The 17,426-nt window shown below is 48.5% G+C and overlaps 1 protein-coding gene across 1 annotated transcript in view; it reads left to right on the plus strand.

Moving 5' to 3' along the window:
* LOC141066950 (myomegalin-like) overlaps nucleotides 1-17,426 on the plus strand; it is a 397,502-nt gene that overhangs the window by 369,372 nt on the left and 10,704 nt on the right. Inside the window, exon 16 of the mRNA XM_073558018.1 lies at nucleotides 441-575. Coding sequence (XP_073414119.1) covers nucleotides 441-575 — 135 coding nt within the window. The remainder of the gene's footprint in view (nucleotides 1-440; nucleotides 576-17,426) is intronic.

The following is a 17,426-nucleotide window of genomic DNA, read 5'->3' on the forward strand; positions in this document are numbered from 1 at the left end:
CTTATATTTTTCCATAGCAATGAAGGATGTGGAAAATTCTCTGAATTAATGTTTCAATCTGTAAAATATGGAAATATTGCAAATCATGTGATGCGACCCACCCATCAGCACTGTCCATTAAAGTACAATTTTTCTGGACATGTAGTGCATGCTCTCTGAGAGAAGTCTTTACTATAAAGAGTGGCATGGCTTGCTATAGTGAATAGGTGCCAAATTAACTTCTAGTATCATTACTGTCTCAAATATATATTTGTATATGTTATAAAAAGGCCATTCCCTTTAATTAAAAAAATGTTTAGAAAACAAAGAGGTTCTCTAATACATACTTGTCAGGAAGGCTGAATGTGCAGTTTAAGTTTCACACGAAAATAAGAACAAAAAGTTTAAAGTGAGGTAACGAGATGCATAAAAGCTTGCATGTGCTTATATTCTTACCACAGGATCTGCAAGTCAAGCTGGTTGATCCAGAAGACTTACCAACCGTGGACATTTTAACCCAGCAGATTTTCATTCTAAAGGAGAATATAGTGTCATTGAATTTGGCCAGCCAGGGTCATTTAAGACATACTCAAAAGGTATTTTGGAAGCATTTTTTATATTTTTAATGTTTTAGAGAATTTTTGTTAAAGGAAAACTCCTACTAATTTCATGCTGCCCAAACCATGGTCTGCATAAATCAGAGCCTGACAACACAATTGCAGCAAGGCATATTTCACGCTGCGATGTTTCAGTGATAAGTAGTTTAAAAGGCATGTGAGTGACTATAGGAAGAGACCTGACCAGTGTGGGAACCTATCAATCAACTGGAGAGGGGCAGAAATAAGCCATCCGGGGTCTGTGCCCTACTAGTCATGTCTCTACCTATAGTCCCGGCCAGCTTTTCAGACTGTTTATTCTGAAACGCCACATCAGTTTAGGGAAAGGCATTCATGGCTGTAAGCATGCAGCTGGGCTCGGATTCATGCTGCCCTTAGGCGGGCAGCAAGAATCTCCTGATAAGCCTATATTCAGTTGTCATTAGATTTGTACAGTAAACAATCATAAGCCATAAGAGATGCCGGTTATTAAATATTCTGGATTACTAGGTTATTATGAAGCAGCATATACAACTTGTACAATTTTCTGCTGTATAGACATTTTTGCCATTTCAGCAGTTGCCTTCAGGTTACAATGGCCTCAGGTCACAGTATTTCCAAAAGCATTGTAACATAAAACCACATTGATGCCACAGACACCATATCTGCTGTACATGATTCACTAAAGGTGCAGCCATTCCGCTCTGCCATCTTACGGGAAAAAACTAATATGAGGGTGACTCAAAAGTAATCTACTCTCTGGCTGTACAGTTTTTTAATCATCTTTGAGAAATGACAAATATATCATTTTCTACTCAATTTCCCTGCTTTTCAATTCCGTTTGTCCATCTGTTAACATGCTTTTGTATTCCCTCATTAAAAAGTAATGCAAAAACAATTATTTTTTCTACAAAATAGTTTTTGTTATATAAAAGTGCCAAATTATAAAAAAAACTATATAAATGAGGTATTTCCTGATATTTCCGGTACCGGAGATGTTAGTGTCTTTGTGTGTAATACTGGCGGCACACATGTGGCATGTGTGTGCCGCATCAGTACCACACGGACGGGTGCCAGGGAAGAAGCGTTGCAGTAAGCGCTGTTCCCCGGCGCCAGGTGCTGTACACGGCTCTCATCATTCTCCCCTGCTCTTCAGCGATCGATGCAAGCAGGGGAGAATGATGAGAGTCATATTTAACCCCTTAACAACCCCCGATATGCCTTTTAACGGCTGCAGTTAAGGGTACTTAAACCACAGCACCGCTTTTTAATGGCGCTGAGGTTTAAGGTTATAGCACCCCCAGCGTCGGAATTTCTCTGGGGTCTTGGATGCCGGGGGTAGCCGAGACCCCAGAGAACATGATTCGGTTCGGTTTTTACTGACCCCATTGTTGTGATCACCGTTATTAGTAGTATAACGGCTACCGCAAAATAATAAAGTCAGATTTTCCATTTAATTTCTCTCTCTGCTCTGGTGTGATTGCACATCAGAGGAGAGCGAAATATTGTCCCATGATCACCCCCCTAGTACCTCCGTTATCCCTGCAGGCCCACCTATAGTCCTCCGGGCCACCGGCTTCTTGTTCCAGGAGAAAATGGCGGGTGCATGCGCAGTGCGTCCGCCGAGATCTGCTGGCCGAGGCTCGGCAACAATAGGAGATTTTTTTACTATTGGTTCATTTTGATCACTGTAATAGACCCTATCACAGTGATCAAAATAAAAAAATTGTAAATCAAACCCCCCTTTATCACCCCCTTAGTTAGGGAAAAATAAAATAAAAATAAATTATTTATTTCCATTTTTCCAGTAGAGTTAGAGTTGTGCTAAAGTGAGTTGTGCTAAAGTCAGGGTTAGGGTTGAGGCTAAAGTTAGAGTTGGGATTAGGGTTTGGATTACGGTTATGATTAGGGTTATGGTTGGGATTAGGGTTAGGGGCGTGTTGGGGTTAGGGTGGAGTTAGAATTGGGGGGTTTCCACTGTTTAGGCACGCCAGGGGCTCTCCAAACTCGACATTGCATCCGATCTTAATTCCAGCCAATTTTGCGTTGAAAAAGTAAAATGGTGCTCCTTCCCTTCCAAGCTCTGCCATGCGCCCAAACAATGGTTTACCCCCACATATTGGGTATCAGCGTACTCAGGACAAATTGCACAACAAGTTTTGGGGTCCAATTTCTCCTGTTACCCTTGGTAAAATAAAAAAAAATTGGATCTGAAATAAATTTTTGTGAAAAAAAGTTATATATGCTCATTTTTTAAAAATATTCCAAACATTCCTGTGAAGCACCTGAAGGGTTAATACGTTTCTTGAATGTGGTTTTGAGCACCTTCAGGTGTGAAGTTTTTAGAATGGTATCACTTTGGGTATTTTCTATCATATAGACCCCTCAAAGTGACTTGAAATGTGATGTGGTCCCTAAAAAAATGGTGTTGTAAAAATGAGATCGCTGTTTCACTTTTAACACTTATAACTTCCTAACAAAAACTTTTGTTTCCAAAATTGTGCTGATGTAAAGTAAACATGTGGGAAATGTTACTTATTAAGTATTTTTTGTGACATATCTCTGTGATTTAAGGGCATGAAAATTCAAAGTTGGAAAATTACAAAATTTTCAAAATTTTCGCCAAATTTCAATTTTTCCACAAATAAACGTAAGTCATATCAAAGAAATTTTACCACTATCACGAAGTACAATATGTCATGAGAAAACATTGTTAGTCACCTAGATCCATGGAAGCGATCCAGAGTTATGACCTCATAAAGGGACAGTGGTCAGAATTGTAAAAATTGGCCTGGTCATTAACATGCAAACCACCCTTGGGGGTAAAGGGGTTAAAATATTTTTAAACTTTTTTATGTTATTTTTTTTCCATTTTTACTGTATTTAATAGTTCCCTCAGGGGACGTGAAGCTGCGATCGTCCGATGCATCCGCACTGCTATGTATAGCTAAAATCACAGCCAGTCACAGGCTGGATTTTACAGGAGAATTGTAAGGACAGGCACAGGGGTCATCAGGGGGACCCCTGGCTGTTGTTACCAACTATCAGCGCCCTGTGAGACGGGTGCGCTGATGGCAGCATGAAACAATTGAATCAGCCATCATGTGCAGGGAAAGATGCGGGCATAGCGTGCTCGCATCAATGTCAAGTACACAACTCGAGACGTACATATGCGTCAAAAGTCGTGAAGGTGTTAATGTCTCTGGCCTTAACCCTTTAGTGACAGGGTCAATTTTTTAAATTCTGACCAGTGTCACTTTATGTGGTAATATCTCTGGAATGTTTCAACAAATCCCATTGATTTTGACACTGTTTTTTCATGGCACATTATAGATTATGATAATGGTAAATTTAGGTTGATATGTTTTGTGTTTATTTATAAAAAAAATATCAGAAACTTGACAAAAATGTACCAAAAATTGCAATTTTCAAACTTTGAATGATTATCCCTTTAATCCAGATAGTCACACTACACAAAACATTAATAAATAACATTTCCCACATGTCTGCCTTACATCAGCACCATTTTTATAACGCTAATTTATTTTGATAGCCTTTTAGGATGTTTGAAAATGTATCAGTAATTTTTCATTCTTTCTAGGAAATTTACAAAAAAAAAATTTCTGATGGACCTATCAAGATTTGAAGTGACTTTAGGGGTGCTATATATCGGAAAACCACAAGTGTGATACCATTTTAAAAGCAGCACCCTCTGACATATTGAAAACTTCTGTCAGTTTATTAACCCTTCAGGTGATTTTCAGGAATTAATGCAAAGTGGTATAGCAGGAATGAAAAAGTGTTTGTTTACCACCTAAATGTCGCTAACTTCTGAATAGGCCGCTATAGCCTGCAGACTCTAAAGGTACTGTCACACTTAGCGATGTACCAGCGATCCCGACCAGAGATATGACGCGGTCAGGATCGCTGGTACATCGCTAAGTGGTCGCTAGTGAGCTGCCACACAGGCAGATCTCACCAGCGACATCGCTGGGGACGGGGGTCGCTACTTACCTGTCACACTAGGCGATCCTGCGTCCTCCCGCCCGGCTCCACGCATCGCTCGTCCTCACAGCAGGAAGCGCCGCAGGAAGCTGACGACGAGAAACAGTCCTGGACGTTCTCGCGCGATCAGCGATAACCAGCGGGGATTGCCGGTCGTAGGTAAGTATCACACATAGCGATATCGCTAGCAATATCGCTATAATGTCACTAGTTATAGCGATATTGCTAGCGATATCTCTTAGTGTGACATGCCCTTAAGGCCGCTATTTGGCCAAGAACTGCTATGGCAAACATCAGGACCACACAATCATGATCTCGGTGTGTCAATTAGATTAAAGCAGAAGCCCCCACAATCTATTAAGCATTTATTTGATGTAGTCACTATTGAGAGCAGCAACTAAGGGGTTAAACAGATATGGATGGTGCCGACACTGCCTGTTTGTGATGCAGCAAGTTGTCAGCTATAGTGTACAGCCGACTGCTGCTGGATTGTCACCTGTATGGGGACGATATTCTCTTATATCTCAGGTCTGTAAAGAGATGTATTGGTGGCCATTAAGGGGTTAGAACAGATAGTCATACCATACACAATAGTTAAATGGGGTGTTCTCAACTTCTCTCTTTAACAGTTCCGAGCAATGCAGTTTTACTTTCTGGTTACTAGCAGGGTGGGCTCTCCTCCTTAAGTTACAACTCTGGTGAATAGAACTGTAGTATTATTAGGACTATAAAGTCCAGCACAAGTTCTGCTGTAACACATTTGGCTGTAGTATGTTAACCCTGTGTTTACACAAACAGATAAACAGGCATTTAAACAACCACAGGTCACTTGGGAACTGAGAGCTCTTATTAGCAGACCTGCTCTGGAAGCTGTTGGGCTGGTGATTTACACCTGTATCTCTTCAGAAGATGAGAGGAGTGGTTGGGGGAGTGAGCAGCAACTGCTGTTAAGAAATTACAGGTCTGGACAGAGCTGACTGGGATGTTAAGAGTTAATCCCTTTCTTGGAATATAACTACTGTGCATTCAAATTCAAAGAAGCTTTATTGCCAGTACCAAATAAACATAAGTTTTGCCAAAGCAGTGTACAGTAAGGAATAGGGATAGGGACTTTGGAGATTATGTGTAGGGATTTTAGGAATGATGGATGGGGCACATCCAAAGTGGGGGCTATGGAAGTCCATGGCATATCATAGTTGACTTTTTCCCAGCTTAAGATTTGCGCTCATTCTCAGCCAGGGTCTGAAGGAAAGGACGGTCTCCATGGAAACCAGTTGTACACTGTAAAAGATAAAATCTCTCATTGCTGGAGAATGACAGCAGATGGCATGAAAATAGGCAAGTTTGAAATGGACTTGCTTTTCCTGTCTAACTAATTAAAACAATTTAAGAACTTAAGAATACCCCTTTTATAATTACAATTTCCCATATGTTTTCTCCTTTGCCTCATTGGGGGACACAGGTACTGTGGGTGTATGCTACTGCCGCCTGGAGGCTGACACTAAGTGGAAAAAAGAGGTTAGCTCCTCCTCTGCCGTATACACCCTCGCCCCGATTGCGGGCGGAATCAGTTTTTTGCTTAGTGTCTGTTGGAGGCACACGTCTGTCTGTTTCCAGACTGATTTTTTTTTTTCCTTTTTCTTTCCCCATGAAGATAAGACAGGGGCGACGGACACTATTGAAAGGGTCCGATCTCCCCAAACCAACAACGGGAGACCACGTGTGAGTGTCGCCTCCATGTATCCTCTCCCGCAACGGGGATTTTTTCCAGACATTCCTTTTTTACATGAAGATGAGATAGGGGCGACGGACCCTATTGAAAGGGTCCGATCTCCCCAAACCAACAACGGGCGAGCACATGCGAGTGTTGCCTCCACGTACCCTCTCCCGCAACATGGGATTGTTCCAGTGCTTTTTTCACGTGAAGGTGGACAGGGGTGATGGACCCTATTGAAAGGGTCCGATCTCCCCAAACCAACAACGGGCGAGCACGTGCAAGTGTCGCCTCCACGTATCCTCTCCTGCACCGTGGGAATGATGCCGGATTTAGCCCTGACCACCCTAAGGTATTGAAACCCTAAGCTGCAAAGGCACAAGTGCAGTCCTTGCAGCCCCCACAGCACCACCAATGCTAAGGCTGCGGTGCGGCAAGGGGGCGGACGGTCCCTCTCCTCACCCCTTGAAGGGGCTAGATGGAGCCAGGGTGCCTGCACCATCCTTTGTTTCATACGGCACCCCCCTCCCCTCTACCTGAGCTCGAGCTGAAGCACGGAGGAGGGTGGCCTGGGAGGGCTCCTGCAGCGGCGCAGGGCTGCAGCCCTTAACTTCGTCCAGGCGCCACAACATGCTACCTGTCGGCGGACCTGGTTCCGACCTTGGCTGGGGCTCGGCGGTTCCGCCCCCACCCCCTCCTGTGGGCAGATATCAAAAATTTAGGCCGCAACTTCGGCCGTCGCTAGGCCGTGGCCAGAAGTCCCCGCCCCCGGCGTCGCATCACGCCGCCCCCAGCTCGCGAGGCCTGGGTGGACGCTGAAGAAATTTAGGCCCCGGCTTTGGGCCGAGGCTAGGCCGCAGACGGAAGTACCGCCCCGGGAATCCTTTTTTCTTCCGGGGGCCTGCCCGCAGTTGTGGCGCGCACCTGTTCAAACGGAGCGACACTGCACTTTCAGGACACAGGGGTCACATGACTGGGGTAAGTGCTGTCACCTAGCCCTCTGAGAGGCCACGCTAGGAAAAACGGAGAGCGCCCTCCCCCAGCATTTTTTTCAGCGGATGCCTGACAGGTACAGCATGTCAGAGAAAGCTAAGACGCACACGTTTCTGCTTTTCTGCGGGCACAGACCAAGCGAGTATGCGATGCCTGCGAGTCTGAATGTGCCCAGGAGCCCTCCCCTGCCACCGAGCCCAGTGTACCAAGTCCCCCGGAATGGGCCCTATCACTGTCACAATCTGTGGCGTCACTTACGAGAGCAATCGAGTCCCTTCGAGCACCAGATAGGGGCAGGGACAGTGGCTCGCCTGTCTTAGAGGGGTCCTCTACCTCACAGGAGCCTCCGGCCTGCAGGGGCCGCTCTCACTCCATGCAGACACGGGGGAAATTAACCCACATGGCGTCTCCCGGTCCATCCGGTGCCTCGGCATCTATGAGCTCTGCTTTTCGTCACCAGCAGTCGATAGCGAGCAAGGCTCAGACTACGACTCGGACGAACCCCTTGACCTAGATACGCTGGGTTGTCAGGAAATGGTTGACAGTCTCATAGAAGCCATCAACCAGACTCTGGGGATTGAGGATGAGTCCACCCTGGCTTCGGGCCATAAGGTGTCATTTAAGCGAGTCAAGCGCCCCCATAAAGTATTTTGCACTCACCCTGAGTTTGAGGACATAGTGCAACGACACAGAGAACAGCCAGACAGGCGTTTCTCGGGCCAGAAGGCACTCGAGGCGAGGTATCCTTTTGCCCTGGATCTCCGTAAAAAATGGACGGAATCCCCAATGGTAGATCCGCCTGTGTCACGCTTGGCTACGAGAACCCTACTATCCATACCTAGTGGTTCTTCCATTAAGAATCCCACGGATCGCCTCATAGAGAACTTGGCTCACTCAGTGTTTGAGGCATCAGGATCAACACTCTCTCCCTCGTTCGCGGCAGCATGGGTAGCCAAGGCCATGATTTCTTGGTCAGAATCATTGAACAAAACCTTACAAGACATAGACCTACTACCTGAAGTATCTGAGATCACAAATCAGATAGCTATGGTGGGGGACTACTTGATCAATTCATCTTTAGATGTGGCCAACTGGGCGGCACTTGCACCCGCAAATGCGATCTCCATTAGCAGAGCTCTATGGCTGAGGACATGGCGGGCCTATTCAGCTTCAGAAAAGTCCTTGACATCGCAACCATACCAGTGCGGCCGCCTATTCAGAGAGAAGTTGGATCAGCTCATCTCCGACTCCACAGGAGGGAAGAGCGGTTTTCTCCCTCAACAAAAGGTCAAACCGCTATTTCATCACCAGTTTCAGGCATATTTTCGGGCCTTTCGCAACCCCGGGTGGACCACAGCGGCCAATTCCGCCCCAACCAGGATAGGGGCCAACAGGTCTCGTATAGAGCCAACTCATTGGGGAGAATGCATACTAACCAGCCCAGGTCGAGGGGATCCAGGCCCCAAAGATCTTCAGCCAAATGACTCGAGGCATTTGCCAGGCGAAACCAGCAAGGTAGGCAGCCGCCTACTCTGGTGTCGCCACGTCTGGCTCAATGTCACACACGACGCATGGTTGAGAGAGCTGGTGTCCTCAGGGTACAAGATAGAATTTGTCAGGTACCCCCCAAGATGATTTTTTCTTTCCCGTCTTCCCAAGGGGGATACCCGGGCAAGGGCTCTACTAGGATCCATCGATTTACTCCGACACAACGGAGTTATTATTCCTGTACCAGAAAACTTGAAGACTAAGGGCTTCTATTCCAACCTGTTTGCAGTCCCCAAAAAGGACGGGACTGTTAGGCCCATTTTGGACCTAAAGCTCCTGAACAAATTTATCAGGATCAGACATTTCCGGATGGAGTCTCTCCGTTCAGTCATATCAGTAATGGGGCAAGGAGAATACTTGGCCTCTATCGATATTCAGGATGCATATCTACATATCTCCATTTTCCCTCCGCATCAAAGATTTCTACACTTCGCTATCAGCGGCCTACATTTCCAGTCCGCAGCGCTGCCCTTCGGGCTAGCCACCGCCCCCAGAGTGTTCACAAAGGTCCTGGCAGCCCCCATGGCCATCCTGCACTCTCGGGGCATAGTCGTATTTCCATATTTAGACGACCTTTTGATCAAGGGCCCTTCAAGGCGGGCATGCGAGGAAAGTGTCAGCATCACGCTAGATATTCTTGCCTGCTTAGGGTGGTTGGTCAGCGTAAAGAAGTCATCCCTTGTCTCAACCCAGAGGATTTCCTTTTTAGGGATGATCTTCGACACTTTCCGGAGGTTGGTAATTCTCCCTCGAGACAAGGCCCTAGCTCTTCGGCAGGGAGTTCGGATACTTCGCCAACCACTCCCTCACACCATCTGTTTCGGCATGAGGATTCTAGGAAAAATGGTGGCGCCAATGGAAGCGATCCCATTCGCCCAGTTCCATCTCCGCCCCCTGCAGCACGCCCTCTTGTCATCCTGGGACAAGAACCCATTCACGCTCGATCACTGATGCCGGTTGTCCTCTCAGGTCAGACAGTCACTCGAGTGGTGGACAGTCAGTTCCTTCCTTTTCCAGGGGAAGCCCTTTCCCCCAGACCATTGGCTGGTCGTAACAACCGACGCCAGCCTTCTCGGCTGGGGAGCGGTTTTTCGCCAATACACAACCCAGGGACGGTGGTCACCGCAGAAGGCACGCCTCCCAATCAACTTGTTCGAGATACCGGCGATCCGGCTGACTCTGCAACATTTTCATCACCTTCTAGCAGGCCATCCCGTCCGGATTCAGTCGGACAATGCCACGGTGGCGGCTTACATAAATCACCAAGGGGGCACCCGCAGCAGGGCAACCATGCGTGAAGTAGGGCACGTGCTTCGCTGGGCCGAGAGGAACCGCACGGTGATATCGGCAGTCCACATCCCGGGGGTAGAGAACTGGGCAGCAGACTTCCTCAGCTGGCAGGTGCTTGCGTCCGAGGAATGGTCACTACACCCCGAGGTCTTCCAGCAGATTTACCAATGGTGGGGAACACCGGATGTGGATCTGATGGCCTCCAGGGTGAACGCCAAGGTGCCCACGTTTGTCGCTTGGTCTCGGGACCCGAAGGCAATCGCAGTGGATGCGCTGGTTCTGCCATGGAACCAGTTTCGCCTCCCTTACTTATTTCCCCCGCTGTCTCTACTCCCGAGGGTAAATCAAGAAGATCAAGGCGGAAGAGGTTCCAGTGATTCTGCTGGCCCCAGACTGGCCCCGTTGGGTGTGGTACGCAGATCTAGTACAGCTGCTCGCCGACGTGCAATGGCGATTGCCAGAGCGCCCAGATCTACTTTCACAGGGGCTGATCTGCCACCCGAACTCAGGGGCCCTGTGTTTGACAGCTTGGCTGTTGAATCTTGGATTCTGACTCAGGCGGGGTTTGGGCGCAAAGTGGTTGCTACAATGATTAACGCCCGGAAGCCTACCTTAGCACTAGTTTACCACCACACCTGGAAGGTTTTCTTTTCATGGTGTTGCCATGGTTGTTCTCCTCTGAGATTCTAACATCTTAGCCTTTCTCCAGTCTGGATTTGATTCAGGCTTGGCTCCAGGTTCTCTCAGGAGACAGATATCTGCTTTATCCGTACTTTTTCAGCACAGGATTGCGACCAATTGGCAAGTAAAGACTTTCATCCAGGGAGTCTCCCTCTTGTTACCTCTCTATAAGGCGCCTATGGACACCTGGGACCTTAACCTGGTCCTAAGCGTTCTGCAGGAAGCTCCATTTGAACTGCTACAGGATGTCCCTTTGCGATACCTTTCCTGGAAGGTAGTATTCCTCGTAGCTATAACATCAATTAGGCGGGTCTCTGAGTTGGCAGCTCTATCTTGTCAAGCCCCGTTTCTGACTTTCCACAAGGATAAGGAGGTTCTCAGACCAGCTCCTTCTTTTTTGCCAAAGGTCGTTTCTTTGTTCCACATCAATGAGGATATTGTATTGTCCTCATTTTGTCCAGCACCCATTCACCGTGTGGAAAAGGCCCGTCATACTTTGGACCTGGTGAGAGTACTCAGGAGGTACGTGTCACGGACGGCACCCTTTCGTAAGTCAGACGTGCTGTTCGTGCTCCATGAAGGTCGCAGGAAGGGACTCGCTGCTTCGAAATCGACCATAGCCAGGTGGATTCTGTTGACTTTTCAAGAATCTTACCGCATCAGAGGTGCACCAGTTCCAGCAGGGATCAGAGCACACTCTACTCGGGCGGTGGGCGCCTCTTGGGCTCTTCGGCACCAGGCATCGGCAAATCAAGTCTGCAAGGCAGCAACCTGGTCCAGCCTGCACACATTTGCCAAACATTACAATGTCCATACTCGGGGTTCAGCGGATGCGAACCTGGGTAGAAGGATTCTCCAAGCAGCAGTGGCTCACCTTTAGACAGGAGGTGCATGTAGCTTGGATCGGTGAGTCAACTTCCCACCCAGGGACTGCTTTAGGACGTCCAACAGTACCTGTGTCCCCCAATGAGGTGAAGGAGAAACATGGATTTTTGTGATATCTCACCATAAAATCCTTTTCTCCGAGACGCTCATTGGGGACACAGCACCCACCCTGATAGCCAAATTGGCTTCTGTTTGTTTAATTAATATGCTTTTTTGATTGATGTTACAGTGGTGTTTTTCTAGACATGTTGTTACCTGCAGTAAGGTTGATGTCTGTTTTTGGTTTGCTCTCCTACTGCTTTTGCACCAAACTGAATCCGCCCGCAATCGGGGCGAAGGTGTATACGGCGGAGGAGGAGCTAACCTCTTTTTTTCACGTAGTGTCAGCCTCCAGGCGGCAGTAGCATACACCCACAGTACCTGTGTCCCCCAATGAGCGTCTCGGACAAAAGGATTTTATGGTGAGAAATCCATGTTTCTTTATGTTGTCCCAATAGGGGAGGCATGGTAAAGAATTTTAAAAATAAGATAGGAGTTAGTAATAATCTGATAGAGATTTAGGTAGCATCCTCACCAGTCCCACAAATCAAACTAATACTTTTGTTGAGGAGCTAGTTAAATATAAGTTAATAAAATGAATACCCTGCTGAGGGAACAAGACAAATAGTATTTGATCAAATGATCGTGTACTTGGTAGTTTTCCTAACAGTGTTGTAAACTAAAACTCCTACTTAGTGTTTTTAATTATTCTATTAGTTCATTAAAGGTTACGTTTTATTATAGTCTTTAGTTAGGGATTAGTTGCCTTTTGGTAAATTGTAAATACATACACTGCTCTGTGCACGCGCTCATGTAGAAGCTTTTTTTTTTCCAAAAGAAAAATAATGACATGTTCACTTTATTGAAAAATAGAGGTGTCGGCGACACCTTTTTTCAAGATAAATTTGGATATGCCAGAGAGAAACCACATGCTGAAGTGAGTCTTGTGCATTCACAACTTTTGCTAATGTCTGATGTACCATTGGTCATGGTTGAAAAAATACAATCAGAAAGCATCTTTTGGGTGCTAGCTATGTAAATTGTAGTTATTCCTCTGCCCCTTCCTTGTGTGTGCTATGTTTTATGGAATAGGATAATCTGTCACGGGGCAGTAGTGGGAAAACGGGACGAGGAACCTGAGCCCCTGAACTGCCCCTCAGGCTAAGGGGGTGCCCTGACTTTCCTTAACTTGGGGATACACTTGATGGTAGCGAGGCCCAAGTCACCGACTTGTCCCTATCTCCTGTTTAGCCCTAAGCTAAACCCCCAACCCCCTCCCAAGGAGGTGAGACAGGGAAAAAAGTAAACTGCCCCAAAAACCAAAGGAAAGATAAGACATACACCTCAGGGTTAAATCAACTAAAAAACAAAACTTAGCTTTATCTGCTGCAATGCACCGAGCAGCAGAGTAAGGCACCAGATTAGCATCAGGCAGAAGCACAACTGCTCTCAGCCAGCTCCTGTCTTGACCACGGTTGGTATCCTAAAGGAAGTGTATCACCAACACCAGCTGATGCCTCAGGTGACCTTTTATAAGAAGGTGGGAGTGGTCACCATCAGCAGACTCAGACTAACCAAACATGTAGTAACACCAGCGGCCACCGGGGGAAAAACTAATATTAACCCCCGATGAAAAGAAAAAAGTTTATATAAGAGAATCCAGAATCTGACGCAGATCCAAAAATGGATCGTGACAGTACCCCTCCTTGAATGAGGGACCTCTGGACCCTCAACACTGCACCTCACCAGAAAACCACCTACGATGAGGATGCCTAGATCCGCCAGAGTTAACCTCGGCAATCACCTGACTCTCAGGTTTATGGCAAACGTGGACTTATGGAGGTGGCAACGTATGCTCCGGAGGTGCCACAAATCTTCAGAGCGCCGACCTGGGGAATGAGTTGAGTATGGGCATTACTGGGGGTAACTCCAACTGGTATGTCCCCGGGCCGAGGATGGCCGACACCCGATACGGCCCGATCACCCGAGAACTCCAGACCCCAGCAGCACACTTCCACTGGATTTTTCTCCTTCGCCTCATTGGGGGACACAGATACTGTGGGTGTATGCTTCTGCCGCTTGGAGGCTGACACTGTGAAAAAAAGAGGTTAGCTCCTCCGCCGTATACACCCTCGCCCCTATTGCGGGCGGAAATCAGTTTTTTGCTTAGTGTCCATGGAGGCACACGTCTGTTTTTTTCTCCAGACTTTTTTCGTCTTTTTCCATGAAGATGTGACAGGGGCAACAGATCCTCTATTGAAAGGGTCCGATTTCCACAAACCAACAACGGGCGAGCACGTGCGACTGTCCCTCCACGTATCCTCTCCCGTGTCGTGGGACAGAATGCCGGACTTAGCTCTGACCACCCCTGGGTATTGAAACCATGGGCTGTACAGAGGCACAAGTCTAGTCCGTGCAGCCCCCACTGCTCCACCAGTGCTTAGACTGCAGTGCTGCAAGGTGGCGGACGGTCCCTCTCCTCACCCCCTGAAGGGGTTAGATGGAGCTAGGGTGCCTGCACCGTCCTATATTATCAAGGCCCCCTCACATACCTGCGCTCAGGCTGAAGAGGATCATCGGTGAGGAGAGGGTCTGGGAGGGCTCCTGCAAAGATCTCAGGGCTGGAGCCCCCAGCTGGCGGAAGCCACCGGCCATGCAAGGCTGAGGGTGGCTGGATCCGTCAGGCGGCGCTACGCAGTTAGTGGCGCCATGTTTTTTGTGTACCGTGCCCCCCCCGGTCGGGTAGGGGAAAAATTGAGGCCGCAGCTGCAGCCGGAGCTAAGCCGCGGCCGGAAGTTCTGCCCCTGGAGCCGCACGTCACTTCCGGCGGCCCGCCCCGCACTGGGCGGTGGCGAACAAATTTAGGCCCCGGCTTCAGAGCGCGGCTAGGCCACAACACCGCCCCTAGAGCGGTTTTACATGCTGGCTCACTCCCACAGCTGGTGGCGCGTGATTTGAAGGAAGCAGCCAGGACGGGGGGGCGCGGGACTGGGGTAAGTGCTGCCCGAGAGGCCACGCTACAGAGAAAACGAGGTGCTACCTCCTCCCCACATCCCCAGCAGCGGACAGATACTGTATGTCCGAAAAGGCAAAGACGCACCCGTTCTTTTACGCTGCATGCATCTCTTGTCGGGCTGCGTTTCCGTGGGCGCAGAGCCAGCGATTATGCGAGGCCTGTGAATCCGAACGCGCCCAGGAGCCCTCCCCTGCGACCGCGACCAAAGTGTCAAATCCCCCGTAGTGGGCCCGATCACTGTCACAGTCCATGGCGTCGCTTACGAGAGCAATAGAGTCCCTTCAAGCCCCGAGTCGGGGCAGGGACGATGGCTCGCCAGCCTTAGAGGGAACCTCCACCTCACAAAAGCCTCCGGCCTGCAGGGGCCGCTCTCACTCCATCCAGAACCTGAGGAAACGAATCCACTCGGTGTCGCCCAGTCCATCCGGTGCCTTGGCATCCATAAGCTCTGCTTCTTGCTCCCCGTCACCAGTGGTTGACACTCCAGGGTCACGTGAAACAGTGGACAGCCTCATAGAAGCCGTCAATCAGACCCTGGGGATTGAGGATGATCCCCCAGCGGCTACGGGGCATAAAGTGGCATTTAAGCGAGTGAAACGCCCGCACAGAATTTTTTCCTCTCACCCGGAGTTTGAGGACATAGTGCAGCGGCACAGAGGACGTCCAGACAGGCGTTTCTCGGGTCAAAAGGCACTCGAATCAAGGTATCCGTTTGCTCCGGACCTCCGTAAAAGATGGATGGAATCCCTGAAGGTGGATCCTCCAGTTTCGCGCCTAGCCACTAAGACCCTGCTATCCGTCTATAGTGTTTCCTCGATTAAGGATTCCACGGATCGCCTTATAGAGAGCTTAGCTCGCTCAGAATATGAAGCGTCAGGGTCAGCACTCGCTCCCTCGTTCGCAGCAACTTGGGTAGCCAAGGTTAAGATATCATGGTCAGAAACATTAAACAAGGTCGCGCAGGAGCAGGATCTACCTGCAGAGATTTCGGAGGTCGCAGGTCTGATGGCGATGGCCGGAGACTATGTAATCAATGCATCTTTGGATGCGGCCAATTGCTCAGCACTTGCTGCCGCTAATGCAATTTCGATCAGAAGAGCCCTATGGTTAAGGACTTGGTGAGCTGATCCTTCTTCTAAGAAGTCCTTGACTTCCCTGACTTATCAGTGCGGCCGCCTATTTGGGGAGAAGTTGAATCAACTTATCTCCAACTCCACAGGAGGAAGGAGCGGGTTTCTCCCTCAACAAAGGGTCAAACCGCTTTTTCGTCACCCGTTTCAGGCACGTTTTCGGGCCTTTTGCAACACCGGGTGGACTACAGCGGCCAATTCCGCCGCCTCAGGCCGCCCCAACCAGGATAGGGAGCGGCAGGTCTCATATAGAGCCAACCCATTGGGGAGATTGCGTACTTAGCAGCCCAGATCGAGGGGATCCAGATCCCAAAGATCGTCGGCCAAATGACTCGAGGCCTTTACCAGATGACACCGGCAAGGTGGGCGGCCGCCTACTCTGGTTTTTCCACGTCTGGGCCAATGTCGCTCACGACGAATGGGTAAAGGAATTGGTGGCCTCAGGTTACAAAATAGAATTTGTCAGATACCCGCCAAGATGATTTTTTCTTTCCTGGCTTCTCAGAGTGGATGCCCAGGCAAGGGCTCTATTGGGAGCCATCAAATCGCTCCAGCACAACGGAGTCATTGTTCCAGTGCCGGAACACAAAAAAAATCAGGGGTTCTATTCCAACCTTTTTGCGGTTCCCAAAAAGGACGTGTCTGTCAGGCCTGTTTTGGACCTGAAGCTTCTGAACAAATTCATCAGGATCAGACATTTCCGGATGGAGTCTCTCCGGTCAGTCATATCGGCCATGGAGCAGGGAGAATACTTGGCCTTAATAGATATCCAGGACGCATATCTGCATATTCCCATTGTTCCTCCTCATCAGAGGTTTCTACACTTCGTCATCAGCGATCTACATTTTCAGTTCGTAGCACTACCTTTCGGGCTAGCCACGGCCCCAAAGTGTTCACAAAGGTTATGGCAGTTGTCATGGCCATACTGCATTCTGGAAGCATAGTCGTCTTGCCTTATCTGGACGACCTCTTGGTCAAAGGCCCTTCAATACTGGCATGCGAGGAAAATGTCAACGTCACGTAAGATACTCTTGCCCGCTTAGGGTGGTTGGTCAATGCGAAGAAGTCATCCCTTTTGCCAGCTCAAAGGATCTCCTTTCTAGGAATGATTCTCAGAGATGGCTGGTAGTGCAATAAGAGACTGCGCTGCTGTAGTAGAATTCAAGATATCTTTATTGCCAACGCGTTTCCTGAGCCAGTCCCAGCTCACTTCATCAGGGCATCTGATGAATTCAGGAAACGCGTTGGCAATAAAGATATCTTGAATTCTACTACAGCAGTGCAGTCTCTTATTGCACTACCAGCCTTCTCTTTGTACCAAGTCCTTGGACCTCATGCAGACTGCTGCAGCTGTTTTATGCAATTATAGGTGTTGTGACTCTCACAACCCTATCAGGTGAGCCTAACATTTGCTGTGCACTCATCTACTTTCCATACAGACCTACGCATTGGAAGCGCCCTGTCTCCCCCTTTTTCTAGGAATGATTCTCGACACTCGCTGAGGTTTGGTAATTCTCCCTCAGGAAAAGGTGCGAGCGCTCCGGAGAGGC

This window comes from Dendrobates tinctorius, unplaced genomic scaffold (assembly GCF_039654945.1).
Source record: "Dendrobates tinctorius isolate UK_male_01 unplaced genomic scaffold, ASM3965494v1 ptg000012l, whole genome shotgun sequence".
Lineage (NCBI taxonomy): Eukaryota > Metazoa > Chordata > Amphibia > Anura > Dendrobatidae > Dendrobates > Dendrobates tinctorius.